This window comes from Poromitra crassiceps, assembly GCF_964638095.1.
Source record: "Poromitra crassiceps genome assembly, chromosome: 5".
NCBI classification, from domain to species: domain Eukaryota; kingdom Metazoa; phylum Chordata; class Actinopteri; order Beryciformes; family Melamphaidae; genus Poromitra; species Poromitra crassiceps.
Window position 1 is genome coordinate 35,211,794 of NC_139642.1, and position 23,271 is coordinate 35,235,064.

General features: G+C 43.9%; 1 protein-coding gene across 1 annotated transcript in view; it reads right to left on the reverse strand.

Moving 5' to 3' along the window:
• Positions 1 to 269: 269 nt before the first annotated feature.
• The window catches only part of ets1 (v-ets avian erythroblastosis virus E26 oncogene homolog 1), a gene marked incomplete at its 5' end in the record, with an annotated part of 61,067 nt that continues 38,065 nt past the window's right edge, over positions 270 to 23,271 (reverse strand). The window contains 7 exons of the mRNA XM_083636631.1: positions 270 to 880; positions 1,797 to 1,915; positions 11,369 to 11,629; positions 13,993 to 14,238; positions 16,474 to 16,551; positions 16,945 to 17,145; positions 18,410 to 18,529. Of these exons, the coding sequence (XP_083492757.1) occupies positions 665 to 880; positions 1,797 to 1,915; positions 11,369 to 11,629; positions 13,993 to 14,238; positions 16,474 to 16,551; positions 16,945 to 17,145; positions 18,410 to 18,529 (1,241 nt within the window). The 3' untranslated portion in view covers positions 270 to 664. The remainder of the gene's footprint in view (positions 881 to 1,796; positions 1,916 to 11,368; positions 11,630 to 13,992; positions 14,239 to 16,473; positions 16,552 to 16,944; positions 17,146 to 18,409; positions 18,530 to 23,271) is intronic.

The window sequence follows — 23,271 nt, forward strand, 5'->3', positions numbered from 1 at the left end:
TCAAATAATAGATTAAAAAGAAAAAAAAAGAACACTTTTTGGTCCAAGCTGAGAACTCTACCCTTGCTTAATGTGTGCAGTGAGGCAGAGAAACAGTGAGCATGTTAAATATGACATTATATCCTCCTTAGTTCAATTTTGGCAACCGTTTTTTATAGCGGGAACTTTCCGCCCCTTCTCTGTGTTAACCCAACAATGAATCCTTCTATTTTGCTCCTTCTCTCTCACCGTCCGTCTCGGCCCTCACCCCTCCCTCCCCCCCTCCCCCATGCTACTTGGGCAGAATGGAACCTGTACTCTACCACATAGCGCTCTGTCTGCCTTGAGCTGCTAAGTAATACCTGTATATAACACACAAATGCACACGCACGCACGCACACACACACGCACACACACACACACACACGCATGCACACACGCACACACACACACACACCTCCAATGTAACAGAGTATGAATACGCACTTTTGGCATGTGCCTCCTTTTTAAAACACTGTCTGACTGACAAGAGCTCAAAAATGACAAAGACCACAGTTAGTCATTAAAAACGTTTTGGTCCCCAGAAAACGGTGACCCACTCTACCAAACAGTTAAGACCACTTTACGAGCCCTAGTCCACATGGCTCCTTCACTTTCGTCTTCACCTTCTTTCTCGTCTCTGGTTTCACTCGTCCGTATCGGGTTTAACGTCCAACATTGCATGCAGCTCCTCAGGAGTGTACCCCAGCAGGCTTTTCAAGTCACAGACAAAGCGGTAGACGTAGCGTTTCCCCGATGTCTTATGGATGATGTTCTTGTCATAGTAGTAGCGCAGGCCACGGCTCAGCTTCTCATAGTTCATCTTGGGCTTGTTTTTCCTCTTGCCCCACCTCCGAGCAACCTACGGTAATCAAAAAGCATATGGAAAAGGCTCCTGGTCATGATGTGCCGTAAACATTTGAATAAAATAAAATTAAATGACAGAGACTGGTGTTTTGGGTAACAAGTAGGCCAAGGTAATACAAAAAAAATACAAGTGCAGATTGGAAGCTTTCAAATGATGTGTCAAAGATTTAAATCTGAAAATAGTTGAAGAAGATATCGTCGCTGTCCAATGAAAACCAACAAACAGCATTGTTTTTAGCTTGATCACAATGCATTTTTGACTTTATGCTGTGGATTTTCTTTTGATTTCATAAGCCCAGAGGTTTTTCTCAATTATCCGAGGAGCATCTAGGCCAAATTCTTCAAATGGAGCGAAAACATGAAAATCACCAAAATTGGAGACCCCCCCCCACCAAGAATCCAAATCCGAAAAACTTTATTGAACCCTGAGGGGAAATTGAGTCATGCTACAGTTGCTATGTTGTTGTTATATTCTTGTTATATATTATACTTATATATATATAGCGATTTCACAGTTGCCTACTTATTGTTACTCCTTTCACCAGACTGTTTCACAAATGTCAAATGAAAAGTTCAATTTCAAATTCAGATGCCATTTAAAAATGAGGACACCTAAATTAATAGGCCTTGTAAGACCCTTGCAAAATGGCACCATCTGAGAAAGTAATCATCTGCATTTTTCAAATATTGAGTAATAAACGTCGGGTAACAGCACTTTGGCACTTGGTATTACACTTTGGTATTTTGAAATGAAATGCCACACAAAATGTGTAACAAACACAGTCAACCCCCCCCCCCCCCCCCCCCCCCCCCCACCACCATGCAAAGGTTTTGACAAGGTAAGAAGACATCTAGCTCATCTGGCTAACTACTTAGGACCTCCCAGCACATGCGGGGTCTTGACCTCTCACCTCATCTGGGTCAGAAAGCTTGAACTCCCAACCGTCGCCTGTCCAGCTGATGAAGGACTGGCAGGACTTGTCCGTCAGGAGCTCCAGAAGGAACTGCCACAGCTGGATGGGCCCGCTGCCTGCAGCACAGATGGGAGAGGGAGAGAACATCTGCATTAAGCAATGGCACTCACCATGAGTGAGCAGGTAGACTTTCAGTGCTTTGCTCTGGGCCGTGTCAATAAGACACACGGTCGTAGATGTAGACCCTGGCTGTTATGTCAATAAGACACGGTCGTAGATGTAGACCCTGGCTGTTATGTCAATAAGACACATGGTTGTAGATGTAGACCCTGGCTGTTATCTCAATAAGACACAAGGTTGTAGATGTAGATCCTGGCTGTTGTAGATGTAGGCCCTGGTTGTAGAGGTCAACCCTGGCTGTTGTAGATGTAAACCCTGGCTGTTGTAGATGTAGGCCCTGGTTGTAGAGGTCAACCCTGGCTGTTGTAGATGTAAACCCTGGCTGTTGTAGATGTAGACCCTGGCCGTTGTAGATGTAAACCCTGGCTGTTGTAGATGTAGACCCTGGCTGTTGTAGATGTAGGCCCTGGTTGTAGAGGTCAACCCTGGCTGTTGTAGATGTAAACCCTGGCTGTTGTAGATGTAGACCCTGGCTGTTGTAGATGTAAACCCTGGCTGTTGTAGATGTAGACCCTGGCTGTTGTAGATGTAGGCCCTGGTTGTAGAGGTCAACCCTGGCTGTTGTAGATGTAAACCCTGGCTGTTGTAGATGTAGACCCTGGCTGTTGTAGATGTAAACCCTGGCTGTTGTAGATGTAAACCCTGGCTGTTGTAGATGTAGACCCTGGCTGTTGTAGATGTAGACCCTGGCTGTTGTAGATGTAACCCCTGGCTGTTGTAGATGTAGACCCTGGCTGTTGTAGATGTAAACCCTGGCTGTTGTAGATGTAGACCCTGGCTGTTGTAGATGTAGACCCTGGCTGTTGTAGATGTAGACCCTGGCTGTTGTAGATGTAGACCCTGGCTGTTGTAGATGTAGACCCTGGTTGTAGATGTAGGCCCTGGCCAGTGAGCACTAATGCTTTCAACTCTAATGCATCCATAATGCATTACTCTGGCTCAGCCAGACCTATCTCCACATTAGGCTGTGCCGGCCATGGAGAAAGGTCTGGCTATCATTCTGGTATGGGGGGAGGGAGGGCTCGTCTTGTTTGTATTTCTTTAAACCAATCACAATCACCCTGGACATGCGCGTACCTCATCCACTGTCAAGCCTGCAACAGCAAGGTAAATCACTTCTGGTGAGAATCTTCAAAATAAAATCTGCAACACTAGGAGCAATATTCTATTCACTGAAAGAACCGAGCAGGTCTGTCTTATTGCACGATCCAAATATGTGTCAAAACTTGCCATTTTCAGTGTGTAGGTTGCTAGCTCAGAGGTTATTGTTGTTGCTAGTGACAGGTACTAGAAAACGGAAACACGCAGATAGCAGAAGCGCTTATACCCACACATTGAGTCAGACATATAATACTACAATATATTAACCTACAGATGAGGGAAAATGTAACCCGAGAGGTTGAGTGAGTGAGGAGATACATAACGGAGGGCGATATAGAAGATTTTGAGGTTTATGTGAGACACGTCAAATCTACATGCAGTTAATGCAGTGCAGCGAAAAGAGGACAGAGAGGATGTTACTGTGTGTACAAGTGAAAGGAGAACAGTTCAAGTCAAACGGAGGGAGTACATGGCAAGTGTGTATACCTTTACTATGTATAAATACTTTAAATCTTCATGCCAGTTATTCACTTAGGTCTGAAGAGAGACAAAGTAAACGTTCTAATCTGGGTCAGACTGAAGCACAGCAGTGGAACCAAATGTCCCCCTAAATACAACAGTCCCATTCATCATGTATTCCCTTGTCTGCCAGTTGCCCTGTGCAGTATGTGACTCTAGAGTCTACAGAGTCTGTGTCTGTATGAGTTCCACACTGATGAAATCACTGCTTTAAAATAAGAGGGGCCACTTCAGACTTCAGCCACAGATCTGTGGACTCAAATACAGACCGTGTGTGTGTGTGTGTGTGTGTGTGTGTGTGTGTGTGTGTGTGTGTGTGTGTGTGTGTGTGTGTGTGTGTGTGTGTGTGTGTGTGTGTGTGTGCGCGCGCGCGCGTGCACGCGTCCGTGTGTGTCTGTGTGTGTGTGTGCATGCGTGTAGCCTACTTGTGTGCTTGCAACTCCATCCTCAGGCAAACAAACCAAAAACTTTAAATGTAGCCGTTTCTAAGTCATCTATAATGTTCTGGAACGGATTCAAATGTAATTAAAGAGTCATATGTTGACCCGACGACTGAATGTATTTTGCAGACTTATTGCATACTTTATTACACTGCACAAACAAACATGTTGCTTATATTTAGTGGAAAAAGGAGGGAAAGCAGAACAAAGAAAAGAAAAGGTTGGTTTTGTCTGAACTAGATTGACTGCGGTACACTTTGATCTTGTGGCTTTCAGTACAAACACACAAACCCCCTTTTTAGGCTCGCACGTTGAAATCACACCTGCCTAGGCAGCGCGCCGCCTTAGCAAAACTGACGCTAACAAAAGTCACCTCCTCTCAAACACCTCTGAAAACGTAACCTATTCTTATACAACACAAAGAAAAGCTTTCAGGGAAATGGATGTGTAGGTTGTACACCTGAAAGGAAGCATGGCATTTCTGAGCCCTGTTCTTCACTCATGCCAACAGAATAGAAGGTGTATGACAACGGCCGCCGCGACTTGGGCAAATAGCAAGTGGCTACGCAACACTGAGTCTCTTTCAGACGGAACGCTTTGACTCGCATTCCAAAAAGTCTGCTACTGTAACAGTGAGCCCACATAAGGGTGATACAGTGCCCGTTTACTGCCCCACCCGCCGCCCCCCGAGCTCTCACGCCAGAGTGTAGGCGACTTCTACAAAAAAAAGTTTCCAAAAATATGTTAAGAGCCTGCGTGCACAATGGGCCTCATTGAAAAAGCGTACAGTGTGGCAAAAGGGTGTGGGGGTGGGGGGCTTGCATTCATAGTAACGTTAAAAAAAATCTGACCCATACAGTAGCTTGTCTTAAGCCGCATACTGTACAGTAGCTATAGCATGAAACAGGCGTGGTGAGAAATCTATGCACACACGCACGCACACACACACACACACACACACACGCACGCGCACACACACACACACACACACACACACACACAAAGCAATAGATTTGTGAGTAAAGCTGCATTGATTAGTCGATTAGCTGATTGATAGAAAATTAATCGCCAACTATTTTTTATAATCAATCATTGAGACAAATTTTTAAGAGAAAAAAAACAATGATCTTGTCCCTGCTTCTTAAATGTCAATATTTTCTGCTTTCTTTAGTCTTCTATGACAGTAAACTGATTATCTTTGGGTTGTGGACTGTTGGTCAGGACAAAAGAAGACATTGAGGATGTCATCTTTGGGGCTTTGGGGGAAAAGGCATTTTTCACCACTTTGTGACATTTTATAGACCAAACGACTAATCGATTAGTCGAGAAAATAATCCACAGATTGATGGATGATGAAAATAATGGTTAGTTGCAGCTAGGGGTGTCACAATATATCGTCCCACGAAATTTCGCGATAGTAAAACGTCACGATATGTATCGTTGAGATGAAATCTCATATCGCATTTTTTTTTTTTTTTTTTTTTTTTTTTTTTCAAAAATAGACTAAGAAACGTCTTTGTTTGTTGAAGTTCAATGTGTGGAAAGTAGTTCAGTTGAACAAGTCTCTGAAGAGACACATGAGAAGTTATACAGGAGAGAAACCATTCAATTGAGTTTCTGGCAAAACTGTTTATTGACAGGAAAAACTGGAGATGCATAAAAAATAGACTAAGAAAAGTCTTGTTGTTTGAGTTTGAAGAAAAACTGAAGATGCATAATGAGAATTTATACTACTGATAAACATTTTAGTTCAAAGTAAATCTAAGTGACGGTGTAACTCATTCTATTTCAAGATAAGCCTTATCTCCAATCTCATGTTTTTTCTAGTTGTTATTGTAATAACAATTTCCCACAACAGCATGTTTTGTATCTGTGCATTTCAAATAAAATACTACTTTTCCAGTCATATATTGTTATTATTCAAGTTTAAAAAAATATTGTTAAAATCGTATCGTATCGTATCGTTATCGTGAACCCAGTATCGTGATACGTATCGTATCGTGAACTGAGTGTATCGTGACACCCCTAGTTGCAGCCATTATTGGGAGACAGATGGAGAGAGAAGGGCTCACAAACAGTGTAAGCGGGTGTTGTGAGGCCGCCTGTTGCTGCTCCAGCTAGAGGTGTGTGGATGGCGGGTGCTTACGAGAGAAACCTCGCAGATGAGCCTCGCTTATCTCCCCACACCCTTATCAGGCTCCTGTCCTCGCTACAAGTGTCGGCACGTCACCCTGTCACCCTGCGCCTGGGACAGGAAACCAAGAAGAGCAGCGCTGTCAAGCTGTCATAAACATCGATTCACAATGTTTATACTTTATTTTCAGGTTCTACTTTTCGTTTGTTGTTTTCTCTCTTTTGCTCTCTCTCTCTGTTCTCTCCATCCATCTCTGCTCTCTCTGTCTGTTTCACACACTTGACACAGAATCTGTATCCATCTTTTTGTCTGCCGCACAACACCCACACTAACAGCTAAGACCAATCGTAGCCAGTGAGACATTTTCCCTTTCAGGAAAATTGAGGTCTTTAAGTCCTTTCTCCCACTTTTCCATTGTGTAAAAGCTGAGAGGAGGCACGTGCTCCAGTGAGAATACATTACTATGCATTAGGCTGGAAACACTCAGCAGGCAGCTCTCTATGCAGCATCTATCCTGCCATGATGACTGATGCATGTCAGACTTCACATTCAAGCAGGGTGTGTATGGCCCATCACAATGTTACAACTGCTATGTGCTGGATCTGTACTGTTTGCCGGGCTACAGATTACTTTCTGCTTACTTTCTTTTCCATATTTGTGTGTATTACAAAAGAGCAAGAACAACTTTACAAATGAACGAGGCCTCGTTTGAACCGATAACATTGCAGATGAGTAATTAAGTAGTGCATGCTGCCAACTCTGGGACTCTGTAATGTGATCTGACGTACGCATTCTTTGTGACGTCGGGACTTCTTTACTTGGAATTTCCCTTTCCCCATGTTGACAATCTTCTAGCCTTGTGACAGCAATTTGGGTAAAACGAGGGTAAAAAGAAAAAAGTCCCACAGACTTCAGTGTTTAGAGACGATACAATGGCTACGCTATTGCCTTGTTCAGGGGCACTGACAGGAGTATTAACCCTAACATACATGTCTTTGACAGGAGTATTAACCCTAACATACATGTCTTTGACAGGAGTATTAACCCTAACATACATGTATTTGACAGGAGTATTAACCCTAACATACATGTATTTGACAGGAGTATTAACCCTAACATGCATGTCTTTGACAGGAGTATTAACCCTAACATACATGTCTTTGACAGGAGTATTAACCCTAACATACATGTCTTTCACAGGAGTATTAACCCTAACATACATGTCTTTGACAGGAGTATTAACCCTAACATACATGTCTTTGACAGGAGTATTAACCCTAACATACATGTCTTTGACAGGAGTATTAACCCTAACATACATGTCTTTCACAGGAGTATTAACCCTAACATACATGTCTTTGACAGGAGTATTAACCCTAACATACATGTCTTTGACAGGAGTATTAACCCTAACATACATGTCTTTCACAGGAGTATTAACCCTAACATACATGTCTTTCACAGGAGTATTAACCCTAACATACATGTATTTGACAGGAGTATTAACCCTAACATACATGTCTTTGACAGGAGTATTAACCCTAACATACATGTCTTTGACAGGAGTATTAACCCTAACATACATGTCTTTGACAGGAGTATTAACCCTAACATACATGTCTTTCACAGGAGTATTAACCCTAACATACATGTCTTTCACAGGAGTATTAACCCTAACATACATGTCTTTCACAGGAGTATTAACCCTAACATACATGTCTTTGACAGGAGTATTAACCCTAACATACATGTCTTTGACAGGAGTATTAACCCTAACATACATGTCTTTGACAGGAGTATTAACCCTAACATACATGTCTTTGACAGGAGTATTAACCCTAACATACATGTCTTTCACAGGAGTATTAACCCTAACATACATGTCTTTCACAGGAGTATTAACCCTAACATACATGTCTTTGACAGGAGTATTAACCCTAGCATACATGTCTTTGACAGGAGTATTAACCCTAACATACATGTCTTTGACAGGAGTATTAACCCTAACATACATGTCTTTGACAGGAGTATTAACCCTAACATACATGTCTTTGACAGGAGTATTAACCCTAACATACATGTCTTTCACAGGAGTATTAACCCTAACATACAGGTCTTTGATGGTGCGAGGAAACCCACACGAACATGGGGAGAACATGCAAAGTCCAAACAGAAAGGATCTGTGATGGACCGGGATTCGAACCGGGAGCCTTCTTGCTGTGAGGCAACAGCAGATGTACCATTTTAAGGATTCATGTCAACATAACTTTACTAAAGCCGGTAAACTGTCAAAAGTACAGTTTTCTTTTTCATGCACCTTTCTCAAACCAAAAACCATGGCAGATGCTAAAATAGTGCACTTGTTTTAGGAGTCTTTGTAAATGCCTTCATATCTTATTGAACACAGAGAACATACGCACAGCGGCTCTTTCAGCCCGTACGAGCATAAAGAGGCCTCACGAGATGACGAGATAATTCTACTCTGGTGTTATGTGCAGGGGCAGGCATCATTTCTGTGTTGCACCAGCGTTGCTAAGACGACCTGGAAAAAACAGGCTGAGATGCGGGCTGCAGATAACAAGGGGGTAGATGAGAAATGAAGACGAACAAAGGAGGAGAGACAAGACGCTACGAGCGAAATCTATTTTGCTTCCTGTAATGTGCATGACTCGGGCTGCCTGGGTAAAAGGTGTTTTTTTTTGGTCGAGTCTAAAAGCATTGCATTACAGCAGCACCACAACTGGGGCTTCTGCAGAGCATCACTAACATGCGTTACAGCTGCATTGTGTCATATTCCTTATGGAGCTGGTGCTATAAGCAAAAACCTGCATCCAATGTGAGAATATTTCACATTATCAATGTTGTCGTCAAGTCACTTTGTCTCGAGTCCAAGTCCAGTCTCGAGTCTCCAGTGTAGAGTGAATACACACATATTCAGATTAAGTATTATTATTATTATTATTTTACTTCTGGTTATTTATCTGTATGACATATAGGAATGCATCTAAAAGGATGGAGATGGACATTTTCACAAATTAATATAGTGACAAGAATATTATTGTCTTTGTTTTGTTTTGTTTTGTTTTCAATTTGTAGTCACATCCATTTCTTGCAACATGAACAGGTTCAATGTTCCCCATCAGAGGTTCATATGAATTAGCCAACAGCTAATGGCTTAAGAAAATCTTGATACAAGTTTAATTTAGAGTTGAAGCCCATTTACTGTTGTCTACATCTAGCTGACATGTCCCAAGTCATTTTACAACGCATTTTTTTTTACATCTACATTTAGAATGTCAGCAAATTGCTTCTTCTGTCTGTAGGAGCACCTATAACTGTGTGCAGACATCACCAGGAGGAATGCACTTTAAAGAAGAGGGGCAAACTAGAAGACTCTCTCTCTCGCTCTCACACACACACACACACACACGCACACACACACACACACACACACACACACACACACACACACACACACACACACACACACACACACACACACACACACACACACACACACACACACACACACACACACTCTAATCTTTTAAAAGAAGACCCTACTATGCTTAAGCCTAGCTTTTGTAAAGGAAAAACAAGCATATCCTGGGGCAGGCTGCGTATGTGGAGCCTGTTAAGCACTTATGCTAGGATAGCGGCGGCATGGTAGTGTTTAGCAGGGACAGTAAGGACTCTATCTTCATGAACCAATGGTGCATGGTGCAAAGCGCAGTCAAAGGTATATGTCACAAATGCACAGGGCGTGGGGGCAGAGTTTTGGTAATTTCATGGCCAGAGATGCACAACAGTCCAGAGAGGTTCCACTTCCCCAAAGAGGAAACCGATGTCCTTGAGGTGCAGAATCACCACGGGCAAATATATGGCACCTTAAAGGAGAAGTTTGGTATTTTTCAACCTGGACTCGATTTTATTTTTTATTGTTTTTATGTATAACTAAGTCATGTGAACATAAATCTTTGAAATTGATGCAGTATTGACCAAGATCGCTTCATTTGGCAGCCGTTTTCCCCACATGCCCCTACTGCACTAAACAAGCTTGTTTTTACCACTGACAGGATCAGAGTATTCCAAAGGGATAGCCTCCAGTCTGCTCACCTGGTTTAATCCAAGTCTCCACAAGCCCTGAGATGCCAAGTTGACTTGAAAAGACATAATTTATACCCTGTTTTTAGCTGAAATATCCTAGGGCATGATGTTAGCTTGGTAGGAGATAATACATTTGGTTACTGTGTTGCTCTGGTCCTAGGAGAACTATTGGCATATATACAGAATGGTTCAAAGGTGTTAGGCGAACAGCCAAACAGAAGCTGAACAGCCAAACAGAAGCTGAACAGCCAAACAGAAGCTGAACAGCCAAACAGAAGCTGAACAGCCAAACAGAAGCTGAACAGCCAAACAGAAGCTGAACAGCCAAAACAGAAGCTGAACAGCCAAAACAGAAGCTGAACAGCCAAACAGAAGCTGAACAGCCAAAACAGAAGCTGGTGGTGAACCTCAGGGGCAGCTTGGCTACAAGAGGGAGGCATCTACCCTGATATCTATATAGGTTGCAGTCGCCTCCATAATCCTCACTCTGTGTGTCTTGGCACTTATACTGACACTACTTCTATGTAGGATAACAATCAACCACAGCCACATTTGTCGTTAGTTAGAATGAAAAATGTTATACATATCTTGTGTTTTTCCTGCTTGAGGGAAAATATGTTAGTCAAATGGTTTCCCTTGCCCTGGAGTGCATTCAGATTGGAAGGGATGGGTATTGTTTTTTTTTGCATGTTTCTTTTCCTATCTGGAGGAAATATATCTGGAGAACATGCAAACTCGGAAAGGCCCTTTATGACGTAGGCACACAGGACATGGGAATGGGGACACACCCTCACCACCCACAGCGTCCCAGGCGGGAATCGAACCCAGGACCTTCTTGCTGTGAGGCGACAGCGCTACCACTGCGCCACCGTGCCCCCCAATGGGATGTGTATAGGTTAAGTACCGGTAAATGTCTATCTTGTTTCTATTGTTGACTGTAGCACATGGCTACTTCATGCCAATCCCTAGTAGTGTATATTTAGGCTTTTAGATATTTACATATATTGCTATCGGTCTACTTCCATGCAGTTGTGCAGACTAAATCTTTATTGACGAGAGCTTTGTCTATACACTGCTTGACACCTCACCTGTGTATCCTGCGAGTGCGGCAGCTGGGATGACGGGTTTGTCCTTGCTGAGGTCGGAGCGTTCCCTCACGTAGTCTTTGAAGGTGCCCTTGGGCTTGTGGCCGTGCAGGGCGCTGGGGTAGTCCTCCGAGTCGAAGCTGTCGTAGGAGGGCACCCGCTGTAGGCTGCTGAACGAAGACTGGCTACTCCACGACTGGGTCAATCGGTCGCAGCTCTCGAAGCTCTCGATGCTCTCAAAGGAGTCCTGGCCGCCCAGCTTACCTAGGAGGGGGGTCGGATAGAGGGGAGGCCAAATGGATGGACGGAGAAAGAAAGAGAGGGGGATAAACAGTGAGAGAGAGATATTTCAGCTAAATGCTTTAATCAGTGCTTTCCAGTTTACATTAAGTTTATTCTTACAACTACTAATTATTTTGAGTCTGTAAAGAGACTTGAATGTATGAGAATGTAAATTGTTTTAAAGCAGGACTAAACCCCAAAACACTTTTTTTCAGCTTTTAACCAATATATATGGCTTTTGGGGTGGTATGTGAAGGATTTTGGTCAAAATCTCCACATTTGAGACCAATCTGTTACAATTTTACAAACCCCTATCATTTCAGCAGCATAAGTTCTCTCTATGGGTCCAAACCTGCTTTTTTGTGTGCCCTCAAATGAATGGGAGATTTGGTACATCGTGACGTCACAGTGGTATTTGCGCGTGCCCCACTCATGTGCAAAATAGTTTTTTTCCCCCATGTGATTATTACTGTAGTTCACGCGGCGCGAGCCCTTTAAGAGCAATACATCCATGGGTAATTGGCTCGCCTACTGTGGCTAATATTAGCCGCTAGTTAGTTATGTTACCTGGCAGTAAAATGCCACTGAATGACCAAATTGATATAACTTTTAACCATTTCGAGTAACACTGTTTCCATACGGATCACCAGCGTTAGTTTGTTGTTTATAACGTGGCTGTATTTATCATTTATCGTTCTCTATCTCTGATACACTGAAAATACTGGGAGGCGGGCCATAGCATCTCTGTCGATGATTTGATTTGACAGTTCTGGGCACTGGCGTTGGCGTTGGCCAATCCTGGCGTGTTATTTTGTATGTTACATACTTATTGGCCAAGTTATGTTAGTTTATGGGGGAGGAATTCTGCAGAGTTTTCAAATCAAGTAGAATACCGTTTTGCAAGAAATCTGGGGGGTTTAGTCCTGCTTTAAGCAGTCAATATTTATGACTGTAACATATACAAACAATTAACTGCATATATAATGTTCCCTCTCACGACACTTTATTGTGTTGTATGGTGCAACATCTCTCTCCGTTTCATGGTTGGTTTCACTTGCACAACTGCCATTTGGATTTGGCTCCAAATGGAAGACAATCACACAAATGGCCACGCTATTCTTGGCCTTGGGAAAGATAAGAGGAGTCTTTCAATTGAGAGCCATTAACGAATGACAGATAATGCGGCCCCTCGATTGATGCTGAAATCTTCAATTGGCCAAATTGAAGCCACATGTGGATCTCGCCGGTGCCACAAATACTTTCCCACGTTGGGAGAGCACAACGCAACGCTTCACCCCGTGGAATTTATGATGCACGAGGATTGGACCTCATACCTAATGGGCAAATGCTCAAGGCCCACTGGAAGGAGGCCTGCACAGCGCAAAACCTCACGGCACACACACACTCTTCACTTGTCCAGCTGGGAGTTTGTGAGAAGAAAATCCCAGCTTTACGGCTATATAACGTCAGCCATGCTGCTAATTCCTCTCGAAACTATGGCGGGGGAAGAAAACAAGCCTGTGCAGACGGTTTCATGAGAAAGCCCCACACTAGTCGACTGGGGTTGACACCTCTATGTTCTCACCCAGAACACTGAGGCCGAGTCAAGGAAAAGAGGCTGAGAGACAGAAGAAGAAGAAGAAGAAGAAAAAAACTGGCTGGTTCTTGAAGGTTACACCACTTGAGCTGTTTTACATACAGGACAGATGGCTTGAAGAGAATAGGCTGTGGCTTTGTTCGTGTTTCACTCTGACAAAAACAATTGAGTTTTCTCTTTTTTCCCCAACCCAATCTACAGAGCATGAGGCGGGTTAGCCTGAACCGCAAACCCACCAGCGGGCCTGCTTTTCTTCTCTGCTAATACACTCACACTGATGTGGCAAGATCTTGGTAGCATCAGCACAAGCACACAAACGCACACACACTTACGCCGACACACACGCGCACGCACACACGCGCACGCACACACACACACACACACACACACACACACACACACACACACACACACACACACACACGCACACACACACACACGCACACACTTTTCAAACACTCAATGCAAACAATGAAGTTAAATGAACATTTTTCTTGAATGCAAGAGAAACATTTTTCAATTACTTTCCAGGCCCAATTCGCTCAATGACCCAACACAGCATAGTTCAAAATACATAAATTCAGCACTTTCCAATGACCCATGTCTATTTATGTCTATTTTCAAAAATAGACAAATTCACAAATTCAAGGATGTCAGGGACCCATGGTGACCCTGTTAACAGCACTGTTTCTCTAGCACTGCCACTCATATAGAAGGAACCCAGTATCACGTGTGTGCGCCTCCTCACCTCTGCTGATGCGACCCAAGCACATGTTGTCGGGGGACACGACCTCCTGCTTGACAGTGAAGTACTCCCCCTGCAGGGGGTTGAGGGGCGCGTCCCGCAGGATGACGTTGGGGTATTCGCTCTCGTACTTGAGTGTGAGCAGGTCCTCTGAGCTGATGGGGTGAAGCGTCTGGTACGACTCTGTGATGAAGCCGGGCTCAGAGTATTCAGACGGAGGGACACACTGAGCATGCTCAATGCCATAGCCTGGAGAAAGAAAGGGGAGGCGAGCATAGAGAGAGAGAGAGAGCGGAAAGGGAAAGCAAGGAACAAAACAAGAGGAAGACACAAAATAGAACTTTAGAAGATGGAGGGAACGGAATGTTGCAATGTTGCCACCCCATAACATCAAACAATCTCATGAGAACTTGTTTATCTTGTGCTGCACATGCAATGTTACGAATTAAAATAGACATTTTTACCCAACGTAAAGGAGAAATCAATTTCTTTACACCCTGGACCTTATTTCCAGCTTTAAATATGATGTTTAAAGGCCGGGTTTTCCGTGGGGAATATGAATATATATTAAATCTCACGCCCCTAAGGTTTTAGAATCCGTTGAAATTTTTGAAATTGGTTGTTTACAGCCTGAGATATCACCAGAAATCCACTCTGTGTGTGTGGGGGGGGGGGTGGTGGGGGGGGGGGGTGCGGGGACTCGAAATACTACATTTCCCACAATGCACTGGGCTCGCGTGGCCTTCGTTTCCATGCCCACCCCTCAGGCGTTTGGCTGATATCAAACTCCAGTAGGTGGCGGTAATGCACATATATGTTTGCCAACCGCCATAAAACTCAAAGAAGAAGAAGACATGGAGAGAAGACATGGAGAGAAGAAGAAATAAATCGAAAATAAATCGAAAATCAATTGCCTCCAAATTGCACCAAATGTAAACGGTAGTATATATGTCGGGAGATGTCTTCATAAAAAAATTTTCATGCATTTTAAGGCATTTTCGTAGGAGTTACGCGCATCTGATGTTGTAACTATTTTCTGTAAAAATGTGTAAAAACGGGTACATTGCTCAGCGTTGATTTCGTTACTTCAACCCACCTACTACTAGATGTAAAATTTGACGAGCTTTCCAATGCCGCCAGTCCCGTGTCGATTAGTGCTTCCGTTCCCGAGATAATGGTCTCTTTGCAAGGAACTATGGGAAGCTAATATTAGCTACAGCAGGCTAGGCGGTTGACAAGATGGCTGCGTTTTTGTTTTGGTCAAGGCCTCTGAAGGGGCGTGGAGGACCTCTAGAGGCGGGACCATGGCCAACAACAGTTGTAGTTCATAGGTGCACGACTTCCGCAAGGCGGACTTAGGCCAGATGACGCGAAACGCGTCGGCTGGCCCAAAAAATATGTGAGAGATGCTTGATATCTCTGGCAGTGAATATCCAATTTCAAAAATTTCAACGGATTCGAAAACCTTAGGGGCGTGAGATTTAATATATATTCATATTCCCCACGGAAAACCCATCCTTTAAGTCACCCTGACAAACTTTGGTTTGATTAGCATCAACAGAAACGATCATCAGTTTGAACTGCGACCTGAAAATGAGGAAAACGGGGCATCTGAAATGATTGTATTTATGTCTAGTCAAAAGCTTATTTTCCGACACACAGCGGCTCATTATGCTTATTATATAATAGAGAGAGCATGAATTAGCAATGTAACGTACCTCCGTGCTGCTGACAGCCTGCTCTGTTTGCTGTCCGTCACATAGATAGCACCTCCCGCTTTATCTCCCGCTGCTCTTTGTAATCCATACGTTATTCCATACGAGCGGCAATTGAATTCAAATGAAACGTCCATAATCTTGAAATCAGATCATATCTATAGCCTACGCTAGGCTGCTACACCATAGCTACACAACAGACTGAGTCAACTCTGACCTTCCCCGGATGTCCTTCTGTTCTTCTTCTGTTACCAAACAGAAGCGTTTCTCAAGCACATCCGGGGCAGGTCAGAGTTGACTCAGACTGTGTAGTAGCCTGATGGACATCGCTAATTCATGCTCTCTCTATTATATAATAAGCATAATGAGTCACTGTGTGTCGGAAAATAAGCTTTTGACTAGACATAAATACAATCATTTCAGATGTCCCGTTTTCAGGTTGCAGTTCAAACTGATCCAGGGTGCAAAAAAAACTGAATTCTCCTTTAAGCAAACCTTTCTATGATGCCATATTGATACCGGGCTAGTAATCACCTAGCAGTACATTTGACAGGTGTTAACATGAACAAATGGGCCTAAATTAATCACTGCATATCACTTAAGTGGATGTTGTTACACAGGCTGCTCTGTGCTGTTCTGCTGTGTTTTGCTGCCTTTCACTGAGGAACCACATCAAAGAAAACGGTCTGTCCAATGCAATGAGAAAGACAAGAATGTTGTATGGCTCTAAATGGGCTTATGCAGAGCAACCTGCAATGAGTGTACTTACTGACAAAGTAGTCTGAGGTATAACGGGATTCCTGGAAGTTGGAGGTCAGTCCATTGACGGGGTAATGCTTTGTATCTTCTTCATGAAAAATAGATAGGAATGAGCGTGGGTGACCTCGTCATTGATTTCATGTATCATGTGACTGCATGCAGCATTATCAAAAATTAATGACCTGAGCTAAATTGTGTCTTCCTGTTTGGCTCCTGTTACTATAGAAAATGCCAGCAGCGTTCTAAATGGGCCCACGCAGTGGCACTACACCGCATGGTGAAGTCTTTCTGTACAGTCACCATGGAGTGTGGTTGTGGCTCAGTGAGCTACTGTAAGCTGCATTCCACCTACTGGGGATATGAATGCAGATTACATCTATCACTCTCCCCCTCTCTCTCTCTCTCTACCGTACAATCTCTCTCTACCGTACACTATCTTATAAAAGCCAGAAATGCCATCCAGTAAGCAATGCAGCCTCACCTTTCTGAAGCATCTCTAAATGTTCCCAAAGGATGTCGCCCACAAAGTCAGGTGCCAAGTCCAGGAAGCGCTCCTTCCCCAGCGCGCACAGACTGGCCCCGTTTATACGGAATTTGTGGAAGTCCACGTTCTTCAGACTGAACTCGTTCACCGTCCACGTTAGCCACTCGGCCACATGGCATTCTGTCCACTGTCTGGGATCTGCACCGGATCAGAATGAGAGATTGTTAGAGTCAGTGTTTATATACAGTATTTGTGCCATTTGGTGGATGGTTTTGTCTAAGCTGCCCTATATTAAAGTGCATTTATTTGTGTCACGCATGGCTCCAGTGGGAATCAAACCCCAAACCCAGGCATCTCAATGGCTTTCTCTACATGCTGAGGTGCCTTCAGTGGCAGCAGGGTCATTGCTTTTAGATAAACTAATAATAACAGGTTGGATTTGGTCAATTTGTGTGATGTTACAGTATGTCATGTTATGGTAAGTTAAGTTTAAGTATATTACGTTAAGTTTCTGTTTGATCTTTGTTTAATATGCCAATGATCTCGGCTGGCAGCCGAATGGCCCAGAGCCAATTGAAGATTGCTCCATCTGTACATACAGTATATAAGATACGGTAGATATTTATTGGGTCACATGATTTTTTTAACTGTTGCTTTTGCAAATTAACATGCAAATCTGTCTGCATGCTTTGTCTGTTTTTAGTTACACAATTGTCTTATGTGTGTCGCTGAATAAAGACAAACCCCGTGTCTTGTTTACAGACTGTTTAGTAGTACCAAGAAACACTCCTCCCAACCTGTGGCTGACCTGCCAATAAAGTGTGAATCTTGACTATGCAGGTTGCTGTTCTAGACCTATGAACTTCAGAACACCTTATGCTCTATTTTCACTAAGGGAAAAACCCGAATCTTCAGTTATGCAGCCAACCTTAACACTCGCACGCACGTTCACACTGTCTCTGTGGTCAGTCAGTGTATCTAGCTGTAAAGAAAGCTATCAAAGGCAAAAGCATGGAGCGAGTGGTGGATGTGAACATAGTCGTGGTACAGAGAAGCTAAAAGCAGGGCTTTCAAATATACTGCTACTACATACACAAATAGTGGAAGCCCTGCTATTTCCATGCAGCCCATAGAGGCTCTGTGGTCAGCCTGGATTTAGGAGCGTCGCTCATTATTTTCACTGTCTGTCTCTGTGTCTAGAGTCTCTGGATCCTGCAGTCAGTCAGTCTGCCCGGGCTCAAATGTATGTAATGTAGGGCCCATTCCTGAAATAAGTGGGTGTCTCCTGGTTTTCAACGTCTCCTCCCTAAGAGACGCCTTCATTGAACAGTATACAGCAGCAGGCTATAATGTGAAATTCTCTCATGAATGTGCATGGGTAATGTGACAGCTTGCTCTGAAGACTCATGCAGGGGGAAACCTGGGTCGGGGATAAGAGAAGTGATTTTCCCAACAGTCTTACCTTTGGGAATTCCCAGCCGCACTTGTTCCTTTGTGAAGCCACTGAAGGTGGCCTTCAGGGCCTGGGACATCATCTCTTTACTTCCTGGAGTCAGCAGTGGCACGTCGCCACACTCCAGATCTGTCAATCACAAATGAGAGAGGAGAGAAAGAGCCTTTAATATTCCGTTTGTATATTTAATAATGTTAGCCTCATTATTATTATATTCAGTTTTATCGGCTACTAGATTACTTGCATACCATTATCATATATCACTGCTATTATTATTGACAACCAAACATTTGCATTTGCAATTGCATTGCATTTCATGCCAATAATGCTTAATGGAAAATTTAATTGAGAAACAGAGACAGAGAGTAAGAGCGAGACCTGTTAATGCTTGTGGTGTAGCTATGCATGGTCGCGCACGCGCACGCACGCGCGCGCACACACACACACACACACACACACACACACACACACACACACACACACACACACACACACACACACACACACACACAATTGTATCTGACCGTGATCAACAACTTGCCTCAACAATTACATTTCGTCTAGACAGACACCATCCAGGAATCAGATCCAATCTATCTAAACAGCAGCTGTCGCACTGACGGACCCAATCTGTTTAACCAACATTGTAAATACAGTGTTTCTCACAAGGATATACATGCACACGCCCCCTGGGTTATATCACAATGCTCAGCGTTCATTTTAACCAGCATTTAGTGCCAGGTGAGTGGGGTTTGCTGCTTTAGGACAGCTCAGAATGTGTGCGGTAAGCTGTCAATTTAAGAGTCAAAAATACTTGTGTAAACTTCCAGGTATCTCCAACATGTGGCAAATCCTACTCATCTGGGACTCCAACAAGGTTAAACACAGACAGACAGACAGACAGACAGACAGACAGACAGACAGACAGACAGACCCACACACATACACACACATATCCATCCTGGGTGGGAGAGTAGTGCCTGGTGCCCGTCAGTGACACATTGACCCCTACCAGCCCTCCTACCATGCTGCCCCTACACAGTGGGCCCACTGTCACCGCACCCAGTGTGGGGTCAAACACTCTGCGGGTCAAGGGTCAAGGGATGAGGTGATGATGTCACCAGGGCTGTTGGCGGGTGGTTTGGCGAGTCGGGGGGTGGCCTGTCTCGAGGGTCCCGAACACACAGAGGGCTCACTGTTCTCCGCTCACAGCCAGTGGGCACCCAGCGGGAAACAAGAGGTCCCTTTGATGACTTTAAACAGTGCCTGATGACTTGCGTTCATCTAATTAGATTGAACAGGCTACTGAAGGGCGGGGGGGGGGTGGGGTGGGGACAGGGGTGAGGCCTGATGAGGGGGAGGAGAGGAACCCTCCCCCCACACTCCCCCCAGGCCACTAACACTAGAATAGATTCCTAAAAACGACTCCGTGCAAGACTCAGAAAATGACATGTACACAGAAACAAAGAGGTGCCTATAGAGTCCCAATTAACTGTCACTCCTTTGTCACTGCATTTGCACAGCGGCCACACTGATTTAGCAAACAAAGACAGACATCAATCACCAGCTATTAGAGCCCTCCTGTGTGACACGGTGACATCATCCTGACTAGTCGGTTCAGAGCGTAACGCGTGCGGGCTCAAGCTTAGACAGACCGCATGGTCTGTCTAAGGACTGCATGCCATGTATTCACACAGCCATGGATTCAAATCAGACTTGAAGGTCTTTGCTGCATGTCTCCCCGTCTCTCTCATCTTCCCTGTCAGTCTCCACTGCACATTAATTAAAGCAGAACTATCATTAAAAAACAGATCAGGAGAGGCCTGGCCCGGAGGCAGGCTGATGAGGAAAAGTTGTGTCACTGGCAGCTCCACTGGTTGCAGCCAGATGTTCTGGCATCTCCACAGGCTAGTGGTTTGATCTGCCAGCAATACAGTGGGGCAACATACAGTTCATGCCTGCTCTCACCGCGCACTGACGTCTCGACCCCGTCTGGAATGCACAGCAGCTGTCCCTCCTTCGCCCATGTAACCCATGTCTGTCTGGCTGCTTGCTAAATTAGCTCTCTCGCTTTCTTTTTTTCCCCCTGTCTTCCACTCTTGTTTTCCCTTCCTCTCCCTCACAACAGAGAGGGACCAGGCAAGTTTTCTCTTCCTCACAACAGAGAGGGACCAGGCAAGTTTTCTCTTCCTCTCCCTCACAACAGAGAGGGACCAGGCAAGTTTTCTCTTCCTCTCCCTCACAACAGAGAGGGACCAGGCAAGTTTTCTCTTCCTCTCCCTCACAACAGAGAGGGACCAGGCAGGTTTTCTCTTCCTCTCCCTCACAACAGAGAGGGACCAGGCAAGAGACAAGAAACAAGGGCAGACAAGAACTCTTTGCTTCTCTGTGTGATTCAATTAGCCCTATAATAATCTCTCCCTCTCTCCCTGTGTCTGTCTGTCTCTCTCTCTCTCTCTATCTGTCATAGTATAGATTGTCTTGACTACATAATGCATCACTATTATTTTAAATATATATTCATCATTTTGAAGAGCCGTACTTGCTCTCAAACAGTGATTGAATTATGTCATATAACTATAACATCATGCGCAACGTGCGCAACACATACTAATATATACAGTATATATATTGTATGTGTTGCGCACGTTGCGCATGATGTTATAGTCAAACAATGTATTCTGCTCAATACTGAAAGTGAGGTAGAGGACCTTAGAATAAAAACGTGTTTACAGTCTCACATAAGACCTCAGTAAGTCTGTTGTCAGACACTTGTCAGACAAGTGTTCATACAGTACACTTTAAAAGGAACCCTGCAGTTCCATCATGGAAATAAGACCTGAGCAAGCTGTCTTTCTGTGTACATTTTGCCCGCGACAGCATGGCCTCTGCTGAGCTCATTTGTCTTTTAAGTAGCGTTCAAACCTTAAGTGTTGCAAACGGTTGCAAACTGAGATGGGGCCGGGGCTCAGACAGTCTGCCCTTTGATGTGAAGGCAAAGGCGAAATGTGGCGGTTTATTTAAGATGGATCGGGTGGAGTTTGTCTGCACTTTCAAACCGTTTGCACCTCTCTCTCTCTCCCTCTCTCTCTCTCTCTCCGCCGTCGCTTTCATCAACCCTGCCCCAGCCTGTACTTGCCCACACAGACGTGAACCTGCTTCAGCACTAAATCCCCCATCAAAGACACTCGACACCCCACGGCCTGCAAACTTGCATTAACAGACCCCACAAACGAGAAGGAGCCCTGCTTATGCTTATACAGTGAACTCAATTGCAATTTGATTTCTCTTTTCATTCAAATGGTTTGTTTTCCTGTCAGAATTAGTTGTGTTGTTTTTTGCTCTGTAAAGCAATTTGTAAAGCAAGAAAAATGTCTCGTGATTTAGTGTCGTTTCCATTTCTACAAAAACAAATCGCAATCTCAACCATACATTGTAGTCTACTTTCTTGATAGTTATTCATGCATGTGAGCTGATTTCTAGAGCCCGACCGATATGGGATTTTTGAAACCGATACGATACCGATTTTAGGGAATAAAAAATTACCGATACCGATAATATCGGCCGATATTTTTATTTTATTTTATTTTTGTTTTTATCATCAAATGTTTATCCCCCATTAGTGCTAATCCCCCATTAGTGCTAATTTTTTATTTATTTATCCTGGTTGCTGCTCCACCCTCTGCCGATCTGGGGAGAGCCGAAAACTGGCTCCATGCTTCCACATGGGCAGTTAGCCAGCCGCTTCTTTTCACCTGACAGGGGAAGCTTTACCGGTAGGACATAGCACGTAGGAGGATCACGATATTCCAACGAGTTCCCCTCCCTCCGAACAGGCGCCCTTAACGACCAGAGGAGGCACCACATCAGCAACCCTCAAATATCAAACACTTGACAAAGATATGATTGAGTTGACATGAATTGAAATATGTGATGTAGGCAGGATATTTTACAGCTTATTAATAAACTCAATGCAATGAAACAGTAAACTTAACTGGGAATTTAATAATTATAAATAACTAGAAATACAAAAACACAATAGAACAAATAGTTAAGAAAAAATATCAAATATACACAACATGCTGTCCATGCTGTCTATAACTTATATATACTGTATATATATAAAAAAAAAAAAAAAAAAAAAAAAATCGTCCGATAATTTTTTTTTTTTTTTACCGATACCGATATATCAAAAATCGCCAATATCGGCCGATAATATCGGCGGGCCGATAATATCGGTCGGGCTCTACTGATTTCATATGTGTCTTCATACACTTAATTAAATAATAATAATAATAATAAATAATACTTCTAAAATAATCTAAAAGCATGTGAAGTCGCTGACACTAGTGTGTAAAATGACCACCAACAGACCTAATGATGATACCGGCTGCAGTGCAGTAGTCATATCTCCATGGTGAATGATCCATATGATGAAAGTTATCTGTGGGAGAGCTAATGTACAGCATCCATTAGTGAGAGAGGCTAGCTCAGAGCCAGACGAGCTGTAGTAAATGATCAAGTCCTGATAGGATTTCAATGCCTGTGAGTCCCATTAGTGAGAGCACAGTCAGTACGCTGAGAGTGAAGAGCCATCCGCAAGTCATCGCCTTCCACATTAGACAGTGTGGGCCCGTCATCTCCTTCCACATTAAGCTGGGAATATGCTTGACGTTTGGCCCGGCCGCACGGAAATGAGAGACACGGAATCCTGACGAGAAAACGTGTGGAGCTTTTATACTCTGTGTGGTGTCTGCTCACGGAAGTGAGCGCGAGTCTTGAAAACTCCACTTTGTCGGCCCAGCCGCGTCCGCGTAGTTACAAAATTCGGGGTGTGCACGGCCAGGCGAAAACCGTCCGCGCAGGAGCCT